This window comes from Oryzias melastigma, linkage group LG8, assembly GCF_002922805.2.
Source record: "Oryzias melastigma strain HK-1 linkage group LG8, ASM292280v2, whole genome shotgun sequence".
NCBI classification, from domain to species: Eukaryota; Metazoa; Chordata; class Actinopteri; order Beloniformes; family Adrianichthyidae; genus Oryzias; species Oryzias melastigma.
The window spans coordinates 21,163,942-21,184,325 of NC_050519.1; the positions used below are offsets into that span (position 1 = coordinate 21,163,942).

At 41.7% G+C, this 20,384-nt stretch overlaps 1 protein-coding gene across 1 annotated transcript in view; it reads right to left on the reverse strand.

Moving 5' to 3' along the window:
• The window catches only part of wu:fb95e10 (nascent polypeptide-associated complex subunit alpha, muscle-specific form), a 30,355-nt gene extending 10,303 nt beyond the window's left edge, over window positions 1-20,052 (reverse strand). The window contains exons 1-3 of the mRNA XM_024271841.2: window positions 19,747-20,052; window positions 4,469-5,206; window positions 4,136-4,223 (exon numbers count right to left, since the gene is read on the reverse strand). Of these exons, the coding sequence (XP_024127609.2) occupies window positions 4,136-4,223; window positions 4,469-5,099 (719 nt within the window). The 5' untranslated portion in view covers window positions 5,100-5,206; window positions 19,747-20,052. The remainder of the gene's footprint in view (window positions 1-4,135; window positions 4,224-4,468; window positions 5,207-19,746) is intronic.
• Between the last annotated feature and the right edge of the window lie 332 nt (window positions 20,053-20,384).

Here is a 20,384-nt window from a genome sequence, read left to right on the forward strand (position 1 = left end):
TCAACTGATGTTATTCTTGCTGAAAAAGTATGAAAGCAGGTTAAGATGTGCTCACTAAAACTAGTGGACAATGAAGAGGTCAAGTTTAACTTTACAGTGTTTTAGATAAACTCCCATAATACTTAAGAACAGAAACAGTGAGTTTGAAAATTTTTATTTTTCTTACTGTTATTTAAAAAAAAACTTTCCCAGTATTGTTTTAGTTATGATTACAAAGCATTTAACCAAAATCCCACAACCTAAATGTCTTAAAAAGCCATTTTTCATGTTGATCTGAAGCCTCCGTTTTTAAATCTCCTCTGAAGGGGCGTGGCTTTTGGAGCTGAGCTAAACAGCCCCGCCTCAACATCTACCAGCGCTGGACAATTTAAACAAGGATCAGACGTGTAGTTTGTGGTGCAGATCTACATATATGTTTCATCATACCAAAAACTGATTCTATTTTTAAAATATTTTTCGGGTGTTTTTAATCCAAAGTCCAGGAAGCAAATCCACTAGCTTTGCTTCATGTCTTAGCAGAGCAGCAACTCCAAGCCTCAATCTGGTTTAGTATGAACCTCTGGCAGAACAGGAGAACCATTCGTCACTTTAAATTAAGTTGATGCAGTTCAGTGCATCTGCATTTACTCTGCGCTTTTATTTGCTTGGGAGCTGGAACCTGCTCTGAACAGAGTGAAATCAAAAGAGCCTTCAGAGGACAGCTGAGTAAACAGACAGCTGGCTGATAACCGATAGAAATGAACCGCTGAGTGGGAGAAAGGGGGCCAAATCCAATTGAAGCAGAAGTCAAAGCCCTCTGTAGATGCAACAACGCGTGCATTCACATTACACAAAGTGTGCCTTGAAGGGTATGTAGAGCTGTCAGAGGAACTGATCATCTTTCATGAGGAACTGCTTTGGAGAATCCTTTTGTGGGATCACACATGCTCGTAGTTTAGCACAAAGTGGATAAAGTGGTGAGTCTCTGCTGATTTCAGCCATATTTGATCTTCTGATGGTGGAAAATACCTGTTCATGGAATAATTTAGCTGCTGTTTGGATAGACCATGTGTAAAAAAAACTGAGATGCATTATTATTCTGCATAATTAATTAGGAGTAACATTTCTATGTTTTTAGGGACGCCAGTTTAAAACCAAATTAAATCTGCACCATTATCTCTACTGCATGCAGTATGTTTACCTTGAAAGTGCTAAACACGTCTGTTGTACTAAATTTAATATTGTTTTAATACATCACATCAGAGGCCAAAGGAAATGTTTTTATCCATTGTAACTCGTTTACAAACGAAAAATAAAAAAAAACTTGTGAATTATGTAACGCACAAATAAAAAATAAACCAAAACAAAACCGTGATTATAAATATCGAGGTACAAACTGAATTCTGGGAAATAGAATTGTTGCATCAATATGTGCTACTACAATTTAAATTCATCTGCAGACATTTCATCAGTCAATCAGAAGAGGCTCTAACTGATGCAACAAAAACATGACATTTTGTTTGGTTTTCTAAGAAGCATGGCGTCCATGAAGTCAAAACCAGCAGTGGTTTTGTTCTGTAACCTATTGTGATAGTTAAAAAAAACATCATGCATCTGGAAACAGACATAAAAAAAGCGGCATGCCAGGATGTCAACTGAGGGCAAGCTTCACGCGTGGCGAGGGCAACAACGGCGCCGGTGACAAAGGTCAGTGTGGTGCCATCAGCAGCATTTCAGGAATAGAGGAAGTCCAGCTCTTTATAGAATGGAATTTTTTACTCCTCTTCTAAATAAGGTCGAGCCGACAGGATTCAGCTTCATCTGGCTAGCAGGAGTGAATTATTTCTCCCGTCACACACCTCTAAATCTTTAAATTGTCTTTTCCTAAACAGTTTTCCTCACAAAGTTTATCTCATATAAACAACATGGAGTATCAGGGTGACACCAACATAAGTTCTCAGAATATTTACTAAAGCATTTGAAAGCAGCTTTGATCGATCTGGAGAATTCTTCTGTGAGGTCTTAAAAAAAAAAAAAAAAACTTTAGGACTGTCCATGTCATCTGTGGATGTTGCATACCCACAGCTGTCATCTTCACTGCAGCAGAACCCCTATGCGGTTTGAAGTGAACCTCGTCAGTCACTTCAGCGGGACAGCTCACGGTGAGCCACACTCCAACACGACCTTGTATAATTCTTTTTAATGAGATGTTTGCACATCAACCATTTCATAAGGCTGTAATCTGAGTGTAATCTCCATCATCCAGCTGCTCTGAGAGTGGAGGGGGAGGGGACGGAAACACCTGACCGGGCGATCACACACAGAGGGACAGCTCTCCCTACAGTGACTCCAAGAAAACATTTAAAATCTGATTTCCAGTTACTATTCTTCAATCAGATGCAGTGAGAGTTTAATAATGCTCTACTGAAAGACATATACTAAACTTCAAAGCGTCCATGCTCATGTTTACAGGTTATGGATGCTAGATCTGTTGTACCATCTCGCATCAATCTTGAGGTAAATAGAAATGGTCTCGGCAGCGTGTCTGCGTTTTGCCCACGAAAAAAGGATTTTAACTTTTGCAAAGATGGAAGTGCATAGTGTGCATCTGCCTTCAGTGATAGTTGTAGTGATGGCCGAGGCTAGCGGCTGATCACCGCTAGCTTGATAGAGATATTGTGTGTGTGTGTGTTAGACTGGGGACTGTTCTGGCAGAGCAGACTCTTCCTGGAAGGGGCGGTTCTCACTTTGTGACATCAGCTTGTGAGAACCTGCTCATTTTTATGGGTTAGGAGGGGCTGGTGCTCAGAGCACAGATTTTTGGAGGATTATTCAGAAATGTGTGAGCGGATCGAAATACCATTTTGGGGTCGTTTGTAGTGAAAAATGAACAGTATAATACACTTAAAAGATCAAAAAGTTGATATTGAATGGTATAAGATCTTTAAATGGGGGGAGCCAAACAGCATTATTCAAAGACCCACTCCAATGTTCTTTTAAACTGTTATAAAGTCAAAAAGATTTTGTTTTCTAAGACATAGTTTCTGCAGAACAACAGGAGTTCATTAGAAATTCACCTCTGAGTTGTTACGTCTGTTCCTAATTCAAGATTTGAATAAAGAAATACTTAGAAATGCAATTTTAAGCTTAATTTTCTTGATATAGGTCTCCTATCATCAGAAAAATGCCACTAAAACACATTAAAACCACCAAAAATACTGTTTATCAGAGTCGGTCTCTAAAGGATATGAGCTCAATTAAAAGCTTGCCTCAACTTTTCCAAGAACTATTCAACTTCTTACAGGCTAAGTATTGCACTGCATTGTCTGAGTAGCTCTTTGTTTAGCAAATGATTTCATCCCAATGATTCAATGTTTTTACCTCAAATGTCCTCACAAAGACATGCCAACCCTGTGAGTTAACCTCGAGGAAGAAAAGCAGCATTGCTCCAAACTGGAAGCCTCCTAAAGGCAGCCTGATCGCGATCAACACTGCCCCAAACAAAGACCTCCTTCAGCCGAGCCTCCTGGTCTGGTGCCAAGCCACCTCAGGATCAAACATCACGCAGACAGTGTGACTCAGGTGAGGAACACTGCATGATGTTTATCTGAGGACACGCCCACACAGAACACATGCTGCTGCTCAAAAACAACAAACAAACAAAAAACAACGAGGAAACCACTTACAGCAACTGCTTGTTCTTTGTGACCCTTCTTCTGTAAAGCTCAAACTTGTTTTATTAATAAAGCTGAGTGCTGGCTCTGACCAGACTCTGCCAGGCGTTCCTCTAAGGCTTGCTTCTGGCCTACTTATGCCTGGATTCTTCCAGCCTCGATGAGGGTAATCATTGTCCCTCATCCTTCCAGGGTGTTCCATGTTTAACCGCTTTGAACCTGCGCCCGAGTTGAGCCTTTTGAAGCCCCTTCTTTTTCCGATGGTTCATTCAGCCATCCAGCATCTTATCATCACCTTTTCCTTACCAAAGTTTTTGAGCTGGTTGGAACATTTTCATTTAACCTTTGAAGCAGTTCAACAGAACCAAATGATGCTTTTGAATTTTTTTTCTCCCAACAACAGACAGCTGTCTGTTATCTCCAAGCAGACAGAAGGCTCTGGTGTGTGCTTGCTCATAGCAAACATAAATGTCACCACATACCTGGTTGTCTTGGAAACGAGGGGTTTATCAGGTTTGGTTGAAGCCACGGCGCTCGGCTTGGAGGGAGTGGAATTAGCAGGCTTCGGTGCTGAAGAAAAGAACAAAAATGAAATGAAACGCTGGAGAAATGTGTATTTCACAGTAAATCAGTATGATGCATTGTAGAGTCACTCAAATATAAAAGTTCAATGAAATGTGTGAGGGTCTGCCTGGCTTTCCATTATAACAATTTGAGTTGAAGGAACAGAAAGACGGATCTCTCTGACAGCAGACAGTCTGGATTATCCATACTGCCTTGAAAAAGCTCATAGACAGCGTGGAGGGATTGCTCACCTGGGGGCTTTTTAGCAGCAGCTGCGCTGGTGTTGGATTTGACTCCATTAGCAGTAGTGGGCGATGGTTTTTTCACTGCTGCTGCTCCGCTTGCGGTCTTTGTGCTGTTGCTGGACACAGACAATCCCGCAGCTTTCTTCTCCCCGACTTTAGCAGGTGTTTTGGGGACTGCGGCGCCTGCTCCAGCTGGTTTTTTGGAGGAAGCTGAGGTTGGGGTGCTCTTTTTCTCCACAGCAGGTGCAGTCTTCTTAGCGGCGCCGTTCATCTGAGGCTTAGTCACGCCATTTGCGATGCGGTTCTGCGGTGTGCTTGTCCGTTGGCCTGACAGGGGCTTGGGTGAGCTGGTGCTCCCGGGTTTCGTCTTGGCCGTACCCTTGCTGGTAGCCTTGGCTTTGGGCTCTGCTGAGTTCTTGCTGCTGGTCTTAGCAGCAGAACCCTCCTTGGCCTGGTTTGGTTGTGGGTCCAGATGACCCTTGGTCTGTGCTGCGGGCGGTTGGGGCGTCTCTTGCTCCACTGGAGCTGTTGCCTGGTTGGGTTCCTGTTCTGTTGGTGGCGCTTCTTCATTGACAGGATTGGATTCCAATGTTTCCATCGGCTCCAGTGCAGCCGTGGCAACTCCATCCGGCTTCATCTCCCCGCAAATAGTGGAGGTCCGTCTCTGCAGGACACAGTTGGTTGACTTAAGTCTTCGAGGATGGCCACAGCACTACAGGCTCTCTGGAGACAGTGAGGATTACTCTGGGGAGAAAGAGAATACATGGATAAGGATAAGTCAACAGCAGGATCAGACATGCAAAGCTGAGGAATGTTGGCCTAAGGAATCAGAATTACATTAAAATTCCCTTTTCGTGTAACTTCAACATCATATTCAAATAAATATGTGATCATTGGGCCAAAGGGGTAAATGCCAAAAAAAGCAAACCTAGAGTTAAACATTATTTAAACAAGCTTTAAATTTGAAAAAAAAACTAAGGCATAGTTTTATCAGTGTTGTATTTTTTTTAAATATATGAAAATGGCAATCCAGTTTCTTTTCTGCTTTTTGTTAAGGCCAGAGGTCAGCAACCGTTAACGGTAAACGAGACATTTGGGCTCATTTTCTACTGATCAAAACCCAGAAGGAGCCGAATAGTCTTACTTTATCCTTTAAGAAATTTGGATTTCCATTCATGACCTTCTGTTTTTTTAATAATACATATGAATTATATCTATTTTTTGGCATTAACAAAAGCAAAAATATAAAAAGAACCTAGCATCTCTCAAAATGTGATTTTATTTTTTTACAACCAATGTTGTGCAGCACAAAATAATATGTGCTTTTAACTCATAAACATCAAACTTTTTACCAAAACTTTGCTTTGCGTATAAAATCTGTTCATTCTGGAAGTAGAGTTGATCAAACAAGACGTCTTCAGGTCAACAGAGATGTAAAAACCTACATTTATCATTTATGTGCACCTCAGCCATCAAATTATAAATTCAACTAATCTAAATTAAATAAATGCTAATTAAGATATCCTTACTGTAAAAAAATGCTATTTTATTTTATTTTATTTTTTTTTGGTTCATTTTCGCCTCTTTCTTCATCAGCATTCTTTAATGGAGAGATAAAAGAGATACATGTGGATCTGGAGCCGAAGGTTGAAGACTCCTGCTTTAGGCCACTGAATATGGAAAAAAATATTTTGTTACTCCCTTGTTCCAACATGCTGTGGTCAAAGTAAAAATGATGTAACATTAAACATTAATGATCCCCTCCAGACATATTTTGATCCATAATAAATGTTCCCAGCAGTCTTTACATTGTGAGGATGCTGTTTTAAGCTAAAATTTTAACAATCGGTTATTTTCTAGAACATAGTTTCTGCAGAGCTGCAGGAGTTCATTAGAACTTCACCTCTGAGTTGTGGCCGGGATTGTAAGTGCAGAGAAACCCACCCCCCTGCCCCTCCCTGTTGCTGAGAGCTCTCTGTTTACTCTCTCTTCCACTAGCTTACAGCCCCTCACACTTCTAACCAAACATAGGCGGTGCAACAGAAATGGCGAGCAATTTTGAAGCTAATAATGTTTTTATTGCGTTAATAAAGCTTGTTAAGGAATCTTATTATAAAGTGTAACCGCTTTTCCAACTGCATATTTTCCTCTGCTCCTGATTAAACAATAAAAATAAAAAAATATTTATTTTTCTTCATATACAGTATGTCCTCCATCATCATAAAATCGGCAAAAGAACACATTAAAAACACCTAAATCACTTTTTCATTGGAGTGCATCTTTAAGATTTTTTATATAAGTGGATATTTTACTTTTCAGTGATTTTATTTACATTTAACCGCCTTTGGAAATATGTGGTTCTATCTAAAGCTATGACTGAATTCCCTCCCTAACCCCCAAAGACTATAAAGTGTGGGACTATCCAGTACCCTGGATTTGAATGCAGTTTAGACACATGCTCACTTTTTTCAGTGACGTCAGCCATTTGCAGAAGCAAAAAACTAACAAATATGAACATTTTAAGAATATTTATGAAAATACTGTGTTCAGATGATGACAACTTGGATGATTTATAAAAGTACACTTAGATATGTATTTTTTTCAAATGACAAATAATTTAAATGGAATGACATTGAGGTCCATATTCACCAATTAAGTAAGCATTGATGACTGCTGGTTTTTTGCAGAGACTTCTGGGAAATTTCCAGTGGGCTGGATGGTAAAATTGAGGGATCGGACGTCCCCCAAAATTTGGCAAATGCCCTGCATATTGGACTAAATAGTGAGGGAATTTGGACGAAGCTCAAGACTGAGAGTCTGGACCAGCTGTGAGACAGCTGAGCAGAACGATCACAGCTCCATGAGCAGAGGTAAATCTGAGGATCATCTGAATCAATATTCACGTTCAGCTGCTCTGATGCATCAGAGACCACCGCCCGCAGGAACAAGAGATTCTACTCTAATTTCAGTGTCAACAAGACCACTGCTGCAAATGAGGCCTTTCTGTGACACTGAAAAGCTCAGTGACACACTTGGCCGCAGTAGCTGCAGCGGGACGTGTTTTTCCTCAGACACTGAAGGATGGGAGGCATTAGTGTGGAAAACGAGCATCCAGCGGAGAGCTAAAGTATTTGAACACGCACAAATGAACAAAGCGTACCTCCAACTGCTAAGTTAAATGGGTTATAAAGCCAACAATTATCAACTGGACCACAATGTTTGTCATACAGACCCACAGTGAGACTGTCACAGCAATGTGGGAGGCAATCTGAGGACCACAGATGGGATGAAGCTGAGCAAATACTGCAAACAGTCTTCAATTTTTCTGAGTATATCAGGGAGGTGGGGGTACGCAGGAAACCGGCCTGTGAAAGTTTACAAACAGAGAGGGGAGGCGGCAGTGCAAGAGGTTAAATGGTGGGACAAACAATCAGGCAGCGTGGAGGCCAGCCCAAAGGAAGACGCTTGGCCTGAGGAGCATGGGAACAGAAAGTTAGGAGGGAGTGAGAGCGAGCCGGAGGAGAAAAACAAAAAATGAGCTCACTGTTGGCTGCTGCTCGCTGACGGGTCCGGCTTTAAAATCCAGACATCACCAGTCATCCCTGTTTCCACGGAACCAAACTTACGCACACAGCAGTCGCTCTCTATTTGGAGAAGACTGTCATCTTTATGCTGTGCTCTTCTCGGAAACAATTCCTGCATACACTTCTGATATTTCTGGCTCTTTTAGCCCCCCCACTCCTTTTACTCATCTTCAACATTACGTGTCCCAAAAGCCCTCTTTCTTTCTCAGCTGATCCGACTTTTCTCCCCCCTCCTTGATTTCCTTCCTCCCTCCCTCCTCTCGCTCTCCTTCCATCCCTCTGTTCTCTGTTTGCCGTTGCACAGATGGCTGGAGCAGCTGAGCAGGGCCGGAGGGGGGAAAGGACCGAACCAGAGAAAGGGATCCGTGGATCTTTAACAGAGCAGATACAAGCAGCTCCAGCAACAGGCTGGTTCCCCAGACCCCCAGACACATCCCTACCAGTGGACCTGCACCCGTTAGTCACAGCGGAGTTTAAGAGTGCCCGAGAAACCGCAAAACACCAACTTATTCCTTCATTATTCTAAGTAATGACTGTTTTTATGAGAAAGGCAGGGTAAAGTGATGAAAGGGGAGCTGAGGGTGACGTGAGCACGAAGGTTACAAAAAACCAAAAACGGTGTAGACGGATGAAAGAACTGATGAATGACAAGGATCTTAAAAAAGTCCAGCTGGAAAAGTTGCTCAAACATTTGATTTTAGCTCTAGAATTACAAAATTGTAGCCGTTATATCTAAAATGTCTTGAATCAAAGATCTAATAACAGACAAACTACCAAAACAAAACCAAAAGCTTATCAATTTTTGCAAAGGCTCTCTTGAGTTTTTAAACAAAACTCCACCTCTTTCTTACCTCCTATAATCTTACATTGTAGTGTTTGATTCAGGGGTATTATAGCTCACAACACTGTGACCTCATTTAACCACTGAAGTGCTTCTGCGCACAACTCCCGCCTCTCTAAAGACTGTTTGGTTTTGGATCCCTCCACAGCAAATGGAGGACTCGTCTCTCAGCTCTTTTCCATGGAAACCGGTGCTGCCGATGTCTTAGAGCGAGTCATAAATCCTGACTGCGTATCCGCGGCCAGAGGAGCTCTTTTATTTCTTCAGACAGCTGTGAGATTGCACTTCTCTCTCTCGAGTGTCATCAGGATAATCAGACTGTGGAGAGCAGGAACCAGCGACAACCAAAGCAGTCTGGTTCTCTTTGTTTGTTCTTTGTGAAACTTCGTATATAGACTGCAATCTTGCACTGAAATTACACTGAAGTCACTAAAAATAAGGGCAAAGACAGAAAGGGAGTTTGAAAGTCCAAGTTCTGTTAGTTAATAAATACATTTCTCACTTTAAAACAACCGTTTTTCTCTGTGATCATGAAGTCTAATACTGCAAAGTTTCATGTTCAACTGGTGAGCCTGAGTTTGACCTTTGGTAATCAGACAGCATCAGTGAGCATATTACAATAAAATAGGCTTTACTGAAACACTACAAACTGTCCATTTTAAATGGATATTTAAATGCTCTGAATAAAACTAATGATTCCTAAAGTTGTGCTCCAACTAAAAGCAGGAATGTTAACAGTTTTTTTAATAGCTTTCAGTTAAAAGCATGCTCGTTTACAGATTTCTTGGAACAAATCTTATTAGTGCAACTTTGGAGTAAATTTATTAAGGGATACTTTCACAACTCTTCAGCGAAGACATAAAACAGTACCACAGAAAAAGAAGAAATACTTCAAACCTTCCTCGAAAACTCTCTTTTAAAGATTTTTTTTTTCTGTTGTGCAAGTTGTTTTAGTTATAAACTGACCAATCAGGTGCTTCAATAAAAGCATGTGATCTTGCGTCAATAGTTAAAAAAATTTGATTAACAAAATTTGTGTAGCCTGCTTTCAATAATTAGTGGTGTGGACTTCCATTAAGCCCACTCCTAATTGGCGAGAGTTGTTGCCACGGAAACGTTGACTTAGACCGACTCGGACCAACCAGTTTATTGACAATTTCTGTTTCCAACATGGCGGTGTCCATTTCACAAAAAATGGCGACTGAATTGGCTTCATTTGCTTGGAGCCAGATATGAACGTCACACTTATTCCAGTTCTCCAGTCGATGGCTTAAACTGATGCTATTGATGGCAGCAAACAAAACTTTGAACTTCATTTAAACTTTATTTAAAACCTTAAGCAGACAATAAGACTGGTATTTCTTTGAAAAAGCATCCTTGAGAGCAACAAAAAGTTGAGCAAAGATGCTGATAAAATAATCATGACAAACCTAAAATATATTCATTATTATAGCTAAAATAATCACCAGCTGAGAGCTTACATTTAACTAATTTTCCCCAATAAGGCAGCTCCTTCAAAACTAAAGCTGTGTGAATGGTTAGTGGATTCCACCTTATTTTTCCTGGATGTGTTGATGTCTCTCTCTCACATGCATACGGTGACATAGGTCTAAAAGTTGAGCTATGAGGCACAACCCTTGTTGTTTCTAAGCAGCTTGACCAGAATCAACCAGGATTAAATGTGTTCTGGTTCACTGGCCCTTTAACTATAGCTGCTGAGGGTGGTTTACATTAAGAGGTCTGTAATAGGATTACATTACTTTGTTCCATTACATAATACTTTTGTGTTGACTTTAGCCCGTAATCTATCGATTTAATATGAATTAACTAGATATTCATTAAGAGAACCCACATTACATTAAAGTGTTGCAGTGGAATGTTCTGGAAGCACAGAGATGATCCCGTCTCGGATTTGGGAAATCCTGGAAGATGATGCAGAGATGACCCAGAAGAGAAGAAAGGGCACTGATTGACCCATCACCGGCTTATTTCAGACAGATGATGCTCTTGTTGGACTTTTCAGATGATGTTCTAATATGATGAAGCTAAACTCTTCATGCAAAAGGCTGGAGGGGATACAAAGATCCACGTCAAATATTGGACTAGTGGAGTTAACAATGTGTCCCAGTCATGCACTAACAGCTTCCCACTTCAAATTCTCTGAAAGCCCCAATGATGATCTAATCAGTGCCAGAGAGTCAAGGACACCCACACAAACATTAAAAATATCCTCCGGAAACGCAAAGACCAGATACTCTACACAACAGCCTGACATTAAACAACTGATAAATACAGTTTAAGCTGATAAAACTGTTTCACATTCATTCCCCAAAGACACACACTAATGTCCTTTACAGGCTCCTCTACATTTCCTGTTCACTATGTGGAGCACTGCAGGTGGATCATCCTTAAAGGAGTCACCCTGACCTAATACCCACACGAGGACGTAAACATAACATGTTTATGCCCGCACTGGTGAGGAGCGGCCGCCGCAGCGTTTAAGCCGACGCCGTCAGCGCGTGGAAAGCAGCCAGTTCTTCTGTGGGATATGAGCTCTATTCTGTGTCGTAGCTCCTGAATAATCAGCTCATCAACATATTTAAACAACAATCCAATACTCTGACCTCATTTCTGCTCGGAGAACAATCTACCACTGTATGTGCTGGGGGGCGGGTGGGGGGTGCGTAGGAGAACAGACCAGTTTTCCTTTAGCTCCACCTGATATGCAGACTAGCATGAATGAGTGCTGTCAGACTACTACAGTCCACTTCACAGATATCTATTTTATGTCAAGTTTTTCTACTTTTTTTGGGTTCACGAATGTTGAGTCACATAAAAAAAGTACTTTGGAAACTGTAAGTTTCCTTTCATGTCAAGAATCTTAATATTTATTGTTTCTTCTGACAATTTTAAATAAATCTCATTTGTGACTTTTTTGAGAACCTAAATATATAAAAATATAACTATTAGGTAAATAGAAGCATCTTCTGACTTTATTCTCATCCTAAGGTGGTCCAGGAGAACATACAAAACGATGCTGGACAAAAACCCCGCTTTCCCCTACAATACGCAACTGTGTGCACACAGACAAGTGCACATGCTTTCTGCGAGCCTCCTTCCATCCCCGGGGCCTGCTCTAAATAAGGGAGGGATTGTGGGGAAAGGAAGCGGTGCTGATGGAGGTGGGGGTGGGGTGTGGAGGCACCAGAAAAAGATGTGTAAAGAAAGTGAGTCTGTGTGGAGGATGAAACTAGGGCTGATTTAGGATTTTTTTCAGTTTTTAGGTTATTTTGCAGTTTAGCTAATATTTCAGCAACATGCTAGCTGTTTGGGCTAATTTAAGGCTTTTTTGTTTTTAGGCTAATTTGGAGTTTAGCTAATATTTCAACTACATGCTAGCTGTTTTGGCAAATGAAGGATATTTATTTAGGTTTTTTTAGGCTGTTGTGGAATGTAGTTAATATTTCAGCTGCATGCTAACTTAGGTTTTTCTTATTTTTTAGGCTAATTTGGCATTTAACTAATATATTAGTTGACTATCATCTTCATCGTTTTCAGCCTCCTGGTTTGAGCGGACCGGACAGCGCCGGGTCAGCTGTGCTCACGGCAGACCTCTGACCTTTACAAGTAGCAAGCACAATTATCTTTACTGTTAACTAATACTAGTAAACTACTCCTTACTGCTGCTGACAACTGAGGTGAATTCTTGAGACTGTTTTGGGGAAAACTACATCAAGTTATACCACATTATATCCTTGGATTTTAGACACAAGATGTTGGTGCACAGCAAACCTTAGTTTATTTTTAATCACCTGCAACGCCACAGCGTGTTGTGTTTCTCCAAGTGACACCTTCAAGAAACCTGACGCTGCAGAGCGGCTTCAATAATTTACGGTCGTGTTTCTTGCAGCATCACTCGGCATCATCAGCAGATTAAACCACATGAGCCATGAGTCTACTTAGCAGCCCCCCCCCTTTCTAATTGTGACTATCTCCTTTATTAGAACGCAGCACAATTGGTCCATGCATGGCTCCTCTTTTCTGCAGACAAAGTCCCATTGGAGATGCCACTTGCTGGCAAAGAGCCATAGATTTTTCATTCAGCCCACTCCGTAATACAACAGTTGTTTCAGTGACTTCTCCACTTCATGCATGGACTATTAAAGGAGTCTTTGAAATGGATATCTTTGTGATCACATGTTTCTCAGCCTAAAATATGGGATGTTAAAATAAATAAATAGAAATAACTGACAGTAAAATCAATCGGGTTGTTCTGATGCTGGGGACTACATTTTTAAATATGCTTTCATTTTGAAAAGATTTAAATTCAGGCCAACAGTAAGTGGATGCTGTTACTCACATTTCTGTTCACAAGTACTGTTTTTTTTTCATTTGCTTCAAGCCACAAATTGGACTGACCAGAAAAACATTGAGAAACACAGCTGTATATAGAGGAGAGATGTGCACAACAACTGTTTACCCTGGAAAATAAACCGTTCCGTTTGTTACGTGAGCTCGCCTTCAAGAATCTCTCAGAACAAAAATTCGTTCGTGTCTCTGGACCACAACAAACCTCGGCTTGAATGCATCCAAATGAGCCGTCAGAACAGACGAATGATGCAGGAACAGGACTCGGGGAGAAACGTTACAAACCAGCTGAATCCGACTGAAATTTGTGACGCACCGTCTCCATCCACTTGATGCTAATGACTTCTCAAACACCCCTGAGCTGAGGAAAGTGGTTCAAGCCTGAAAACAAACAGCTGCTCTTTGGGGCATTCCCATGGCATCATGGGATTGCTGAGCGAACAGGGAGCGAAAACACATGGAAGTATACGAGATGTGGTTCAGTCGATAGCAGATGGGTGGTTTGTGTTGAACCCACTTTTTCAGCTCTGTGGTCACATTCTGATGACATCATCAAACAGTGGCCTTTCACAAAACAGGAAAATTAAACAAACATAGGGACAAAAAAAGAAATGTTCATACTTGGAGTGAGTCATTAACAACATTCATCTGCAACGTGCCCGGTGTGATGTCTTCAGATCTCTCCAGAATACACAGAATCAGAAAAAGATGAATCAAACTCGATGGTGTCTATCAGCATCCAGCCCTCAGGCCATCATCAAGATCTCTGCTGCTGTTACAGAATGTTACAGAAAAACCACAGACAAACAGCCGAGTTCATCCAGACTGAGCTGCAGCTTTCAATCACAACTTATAACAGATTAAACTTTAAAACTGGTGATCCAGACGTACCTCTCATAGAACTTGGGGGGCACCTGGCTCCACTGCTGCCTAACTAATGCTCAAGTGGTTTCTAGCGGTTCAGTGGACTGCAGGCGCTCAGAGACACAAAGGAAAGCCAAACAAAGACTCTGCTAAGAAAAAGGAGCACCTCTTCATTTGTCTTCTTTTCTTTAGCTGCAGGCACGTGAGGTGGAGAGCAGCAGATTGTGTGACGGTCGCCTGGATCACCAAAACATGTGATCTGAAAGACTCCAACTAATCCTACAAACTCTCTGGAGCTTTACCTTAAGATGTACAGAGGAGCAACAACAGCAAAATACAATACATGCTTGAATTTTACTAACATTAAATAAAAAAAATCAAAAATAATAAAATGACTTTAACTTTAAATTGCTTGTAGGTTGATGCTTCAGGTCATTCCCTCACATCAGATTTGATGCTCACAAACACTGCAGCCCTGTCTGCCTCTCTCAGGCTGGGTGAAACTTGGCCCCATGGGGGGCACGCAGATTAACACATGACAGAGCTTGTTAACCCTGGACAAAGAAAGATGCTAATCTTGTACAGTCTACCTCATCCGTCCTCAACCAGTTCAGACAGAGAGAGTGACAGAAGACAAATAGAAACAAGGGAGGTGTATGTAGCGCTAACAGAGACCTCAGTATGTCCCAGAAACGACACAATGCTGTGGGGAGGCAGGGTGGAGGGTCTACGAGCCTAAAAACAATAGAAACTCAACTACAACCAGACCCCAGCCCAAGCACAAGAACTCTACTGTAACCTGGCAGAACTCCATCAGCAACTCTGTGGATTCTGATCACTGGAGAGCAGGGAGCCGGCTCCAGAGATGACCAGATGACTGGAGGACACAGACAGGGAAGTGCATTAGTGGGACAGGATCCTGTAATGATGTTAGATCTCCCCTGGGTGATAAAGAGGACAGCGGTGACGGCGTTTTAGGAGAGAATATGTGGCTAAAAGGAGGGAAAAAAAAGGACAGTCAAGAAGGCTAATTTGTAACTCGAACATGCTGCTGGATCATGTCCATCACAGGCTGTCTGCCCACAAACAAGCGCCTCTCTGGGGGTAAATAAGATCAAGCCAGCCCAGGACCAGCTGGTGGCTTGGATCAATAACGGCAGATAGAGCGGAGATGGAGAGGGCGGAGCACCAAAGCATCTGGACAGATAAGCAGAGACACGCTCGGTTGGCTCCAGAATTCTTTCAAAACCGTTTGCGGGAGTCTGTGCCCCCCAGCACCAACAAGCAACACACAAAAGTGGAACAGCTGAGTTCATAAGAGGATTAGCTCTTGTTTGAAGTGGAACCCAGATGGGATCTGAACCCTTGCAGGATGGCAGGCAGGTTAGGTGGTTGACCGGATCAGTGCTGAGGAACAACAGCTTTCTAAGAAATCATTTTTTTCAGAAATTACACATTTATCTCTAGGTTAATCTCAGATTCCTTTTAGATAAACAAAACCAATCCGTAGTCCAAAAGTAATCCAATAGTTCTGATACCCAATTACAACTATTACCACTCTCCACAGGAACAATATACACCATTAAAAAGACTTTGGAAGCCTAGCAACAGGCCACGTTCATGATCCATCCTCCCACCAGAGGAATTCAGCCTCCAAACACAGCAAATTACTGCAGCTGCTGGCAAACGCAGTCCCCAAACTGCGCCACCAGCTGCCAAAAGCACATCCCGACAACTGTGATACCCCAGAGCGTGGCTGCTATCAAGGCTAGGAGCAGAGACAACAGCAGTGTTTATCTCTGCTTTATCTTCGCTGTGCAAATTTGCTGTGGCGCCCGCGGCAGTTTCCTTAGGCCCCAATCAGCCAGCAAACAGCAGGAAATACAGTCGGCCTTTCTGTTTGTGTTTGTGGTAATCTCTAAACAAGAAACTATTGTGCGCGTGTTCTCGTGGATTAAAGAGCGACAAAGCACGGTGGCAATTTCATAATGACGCCAATGAATGTAAGGGCCACTGGTCCGAGCAGGAAAAAGGCTTGATGGCCAGAGGCTTGGGGTAAATCAGAGCAAGGGGGCGGGGCCCTGAGTCACACGACGACTAACACCAGTCCTCAGGCTAACAGCAAGCTGACACACAGGTCTATTAGTGGAGCTATCATCTCTCCCCTCAGGGTCAAGAGGCCAGCTCAGGGCAACGTGGGTCATTAGAATTCAAAACCTACAATAAAAATCAATAAATGGACAGAATCACATCAGAAACACCAGTCTGGATTAGAAGAAGCTCAAATAGAAAGAATTATTTATATAATTCTCATGTTATTTTGATGAAAAAAAGCCAAATATAGCTCAATAGACGCTGCAATAAGCAAACAGTGACATGAAAATAGGGCTGCAAGATATGAGGAAAACTTGCAATGATCAATATTGTGATACATGAACAAATAGCAAAAAAAAATACTAATACCTTATTTACATTTCACTGCAAGTCTTTTGTAAACAAAAGTCAACATTGATTACACCCCGTCTACATAGAAGGCAGGCGTCAACGACCTGAAGGGGCCAATCCGATTGGTCAAATGCGTAAAGCAGGGGTCTCAAACTGGCGGCCATTTATGCCCCCCAAGGCGATATTTTGCATCCCAAACCTTGATATGAGAGTTCAGTGTCTACTTAGCAGTATCTTCTGCATGTCCATGCTTCTTTGGTGATAGCTTTGCATTTGCTTTGTGATTCTTCAGCTTTCTTTATGCTTAAAACTTTGCATTTGCTATAGTTGTTGGATGTGGTCGTTAGAAAATTCCTTAGCAACAATTATGTTGTTAGCTCCTGTCATTGCACAGGACACGCTGAAGATATTGCTCAGTAGTACATAGACATGAACACATGTTTAATAAACTCGTTCAGTAGACATAGACAATGGACCAAAGATTTAGACAGTGGATGCAAGAACAATATTTTTGGCACAATAGAACTGAAACCAAATAGACAAATATGTCTGTTTTAGCCATTGACTGAATATGAGAACTGGACTGAGTGTGAGGCTTACTTCCGGCTCCAACAAATTTAGGTTAATTTAGTTGCCTTTTTTTTCTCCACATTACGGATGGCGCCATGTTGGAGCCAGGTGACATCAGTAAGCAGGGACTGATCCAGTATGAGGGAATGTTTTTATGGCAATCACTCTCACTAACTGGAAGTGTTGGAGATTCACACCCCTACCACTTGAAACCAGACTACACTAAATCTGTCAAACGTTTTGAATCTTGGATCTGCGACTTTTATGGAGGTATCTGATTGCCCAGTTTATAACTAGAAAAACTTATACTACAGAAAGAAAATATTCTGAATTAGGATTAGCAAGAATATATTATAATAAAAATGTAGCAGATCGAGAATGGTTATCAATAGAATGACTGAGTTATAACTGTTCATTTCTCTATAGAAGTCTATAGGATTTTGGCTTCTTGGAGCCAGCAGGTACTTCCTGTTTGAAATGCCAGGGGGAGGGGTCACTCAGTCTAGTTCTGGCATACAATCAATGGCTCTAAATGACAGTTTGAGCCTGGTGTGTTAAACTCAATCGCACAAGGGCCAAAATCCAAAACACACCTTAGGTCGCAGGCCGAACAGGATAAACATTTATTGAAAACTCTAAAACGACATTTTAAACACTTTAAAACTGTAACTTTTTAACATAATTATGAACTAGATATATAGCATTACCAGTGATAATGGTAGTGAGAAGGCTATAAACTGAATTTGGCTGCTGAAGATGCTGAAATTGATAGTTAAAAAGGCAGAAGCTAAAAAAAGTTGAAGCTGATAGCCAACTAAAATATTAGCTACATAAAAATTACCCTAAAAAACAACAACAAAAAAAACTTAGGTTTACCAAAACAGCTAGGATGTAGCTGAAAAAAAATAGCTAAACTTTAAAATAGCCTTAAAAATGAAAAAAGCCTAAATTGGCCAAAACAGCTAGCATGTCGCTAAAACATTAGCCAAACTCTAGCATAGCCTCAAAAATCTTAGTAAATGCCATAATAGTCCAAAAAGCTAGCAGAATACTAATTTTTAAAAATGTAAAACTGTAACTTTTTATCCTAATTTTAAATAGGAATATTATTCCAGAATAAATCAACTTAAATCTTAAATAACTTTCAATATTTTACTCTCCATAAAAATGCATTTTGTCAAAACTACACGTTAAAAATAATCGCAAGATAACATCGGGCCGTTAAATAAAATGATCTGGAGGGCCAGATACAATTACTCCGAGGGCCGGATCCGGCCCCCGGGCCTTGACTTTGACACATGTGGTTTAAGGGAAACCTTTGATTAAAATCTGATTTCTGATTTCATCCACACACATGTAGAGACACTAGCAAAGCCTTCCACTGAGAAAGAGCTTTATCCAGGTTGAGTTTGTGACAAATCGGAGACCGCCTCTAGTCATAATCCACATCTTCCAACTAATAATCCTTCAAAGTCCAGCTAAATAACTTCATTAAAAGAGGGTGTGCTTTTTTAATGGCCACTAAATTTAATTTTGACATGATTGCATTAGGCTCCCTGGCTGTCATTCCCCCCGCCTCCTCCACCAAGACTGTGAGTCAGCCATTCGCTCATCCATCCATCCTCCAGGGGGGAGGGCAACCTGCTGATGGCTAAGCCCACATCTGACTAAAGGAGAGCCGAGCGTCTCAGAGCCCCGGCGTGGCCCAGGCGGCTTTCAAAGTGCAAGCATTAGTTGCCCTGGGATGCCATTTGCTCGGGATGACATCAACATCACGCTGGACCATTGGCTGACCCGGTCCCACTGGGGCTGCTAAGCTTTAGACAATTTATGAGGCTGTCTGCACCACCTCGGGGGAGCAGAATTAAGTTTTGGGCTAAGGATAAAGTCTTTTATTGCATGTTTTGGGTGGGACTTCAGGGACTACTTAATGGATCTGAGACAAGAGCCCCTCCAGCCTGGAAATGATCACTTTGATAGATTATCAAAATTAAAAGGCAGATTTGCATCAAAAGCATGTGAGGAGCTGCTGCTGGATTTAATGAAATCGTGTGCCTCCCCCGGGCGGCTGAGACATTTCTGAGCTCCACTTTGCCCATCACAGAACAATGGGAAGGGAGGATGGAGGAGGGGAGGCGAAAGAGGAGAAAGTTCCGGGTGAAAAGACGCCTCCATCGGGCACAAAGAGGCGCGTTTGCCGACATGGACACATCACTCCCCCCATCATTAAAAAAAAGCCCAGTTCTCCCTGTTGAAGGAGAACCGGTCTGTTGCGCGACCATGCTGTCTGTCTGCCGCCGCCCCTTCAGCCGTTTTTCACCGGGGCGGGCGGGGGGCATTCACTAAAAAGGAGCCGCACGACCAGAAGATAAAATGTCACTAAAAGAAAACCGCACTTTCGTTACGTTTGGAAATTTTCCTTCACAAATAAAAGGACAGCTTTTTAAAAAAGCTGTTAATAAGTAGAAAAAAGGAGCCGAATGTCACAGTCGACACACAACATATTAAAAAGTCTGTTTTTGTTTTTTTTAACCAACACTAGCTAACGAATTCGCGGGTAACTCATAGACGTTAGCATGCTAAATTAGCTTAAAAATAGAATTGGACCTTACCAGAGTCAGTGCAGCGGCACACGGGAAAAATCCTCCCCAGCTACGCCCAACGTCAGCCGGTCCGCCGTGGCGGGATCTCGGAGCCGGAACACGCAGAGGAGTGGGTATGGGCAGAACCGGGACCGAAAGCGCGGCGGACGGATTCGGGCACGAGCGAGAAAAAACCGATGCCGGTTGTCTTCGTTCACGAGTGATGCGCGCACACCAGCGGGAAGAAAGGAGGAGAGTGGCGCTTCTCTTCACCACACGCGATAGTAACCCGGTGAGCGGATGGATGGACAGGAGGAGAGGGGTGCCTTCAAGGGCCCCGGGAAACGTCGGAAATTCAACACTCGCGACAAAATCCAGTCAAATATATAATCCTTGAAATCTATGAAGCAAATGTAAACTTTTAATTACAAGTTTAATATCTATCAACAAGTAAAATATATTTCGTTTGTCCTAAAGTGACTTTATTTGTCAAAATTTCAAATAAACTGTGAAATCCACATTCATAATTTTGTGTTATTTAAAGATTTAAAAAATAAACAAATTATTCAATTTTTACAATAATTTGAATAGGAAAATATTAATTAACAAATTCAAAATATCTCCCAAAATGTAAAATTATTTTTGTTACTTCGAATTATGCATAGGGC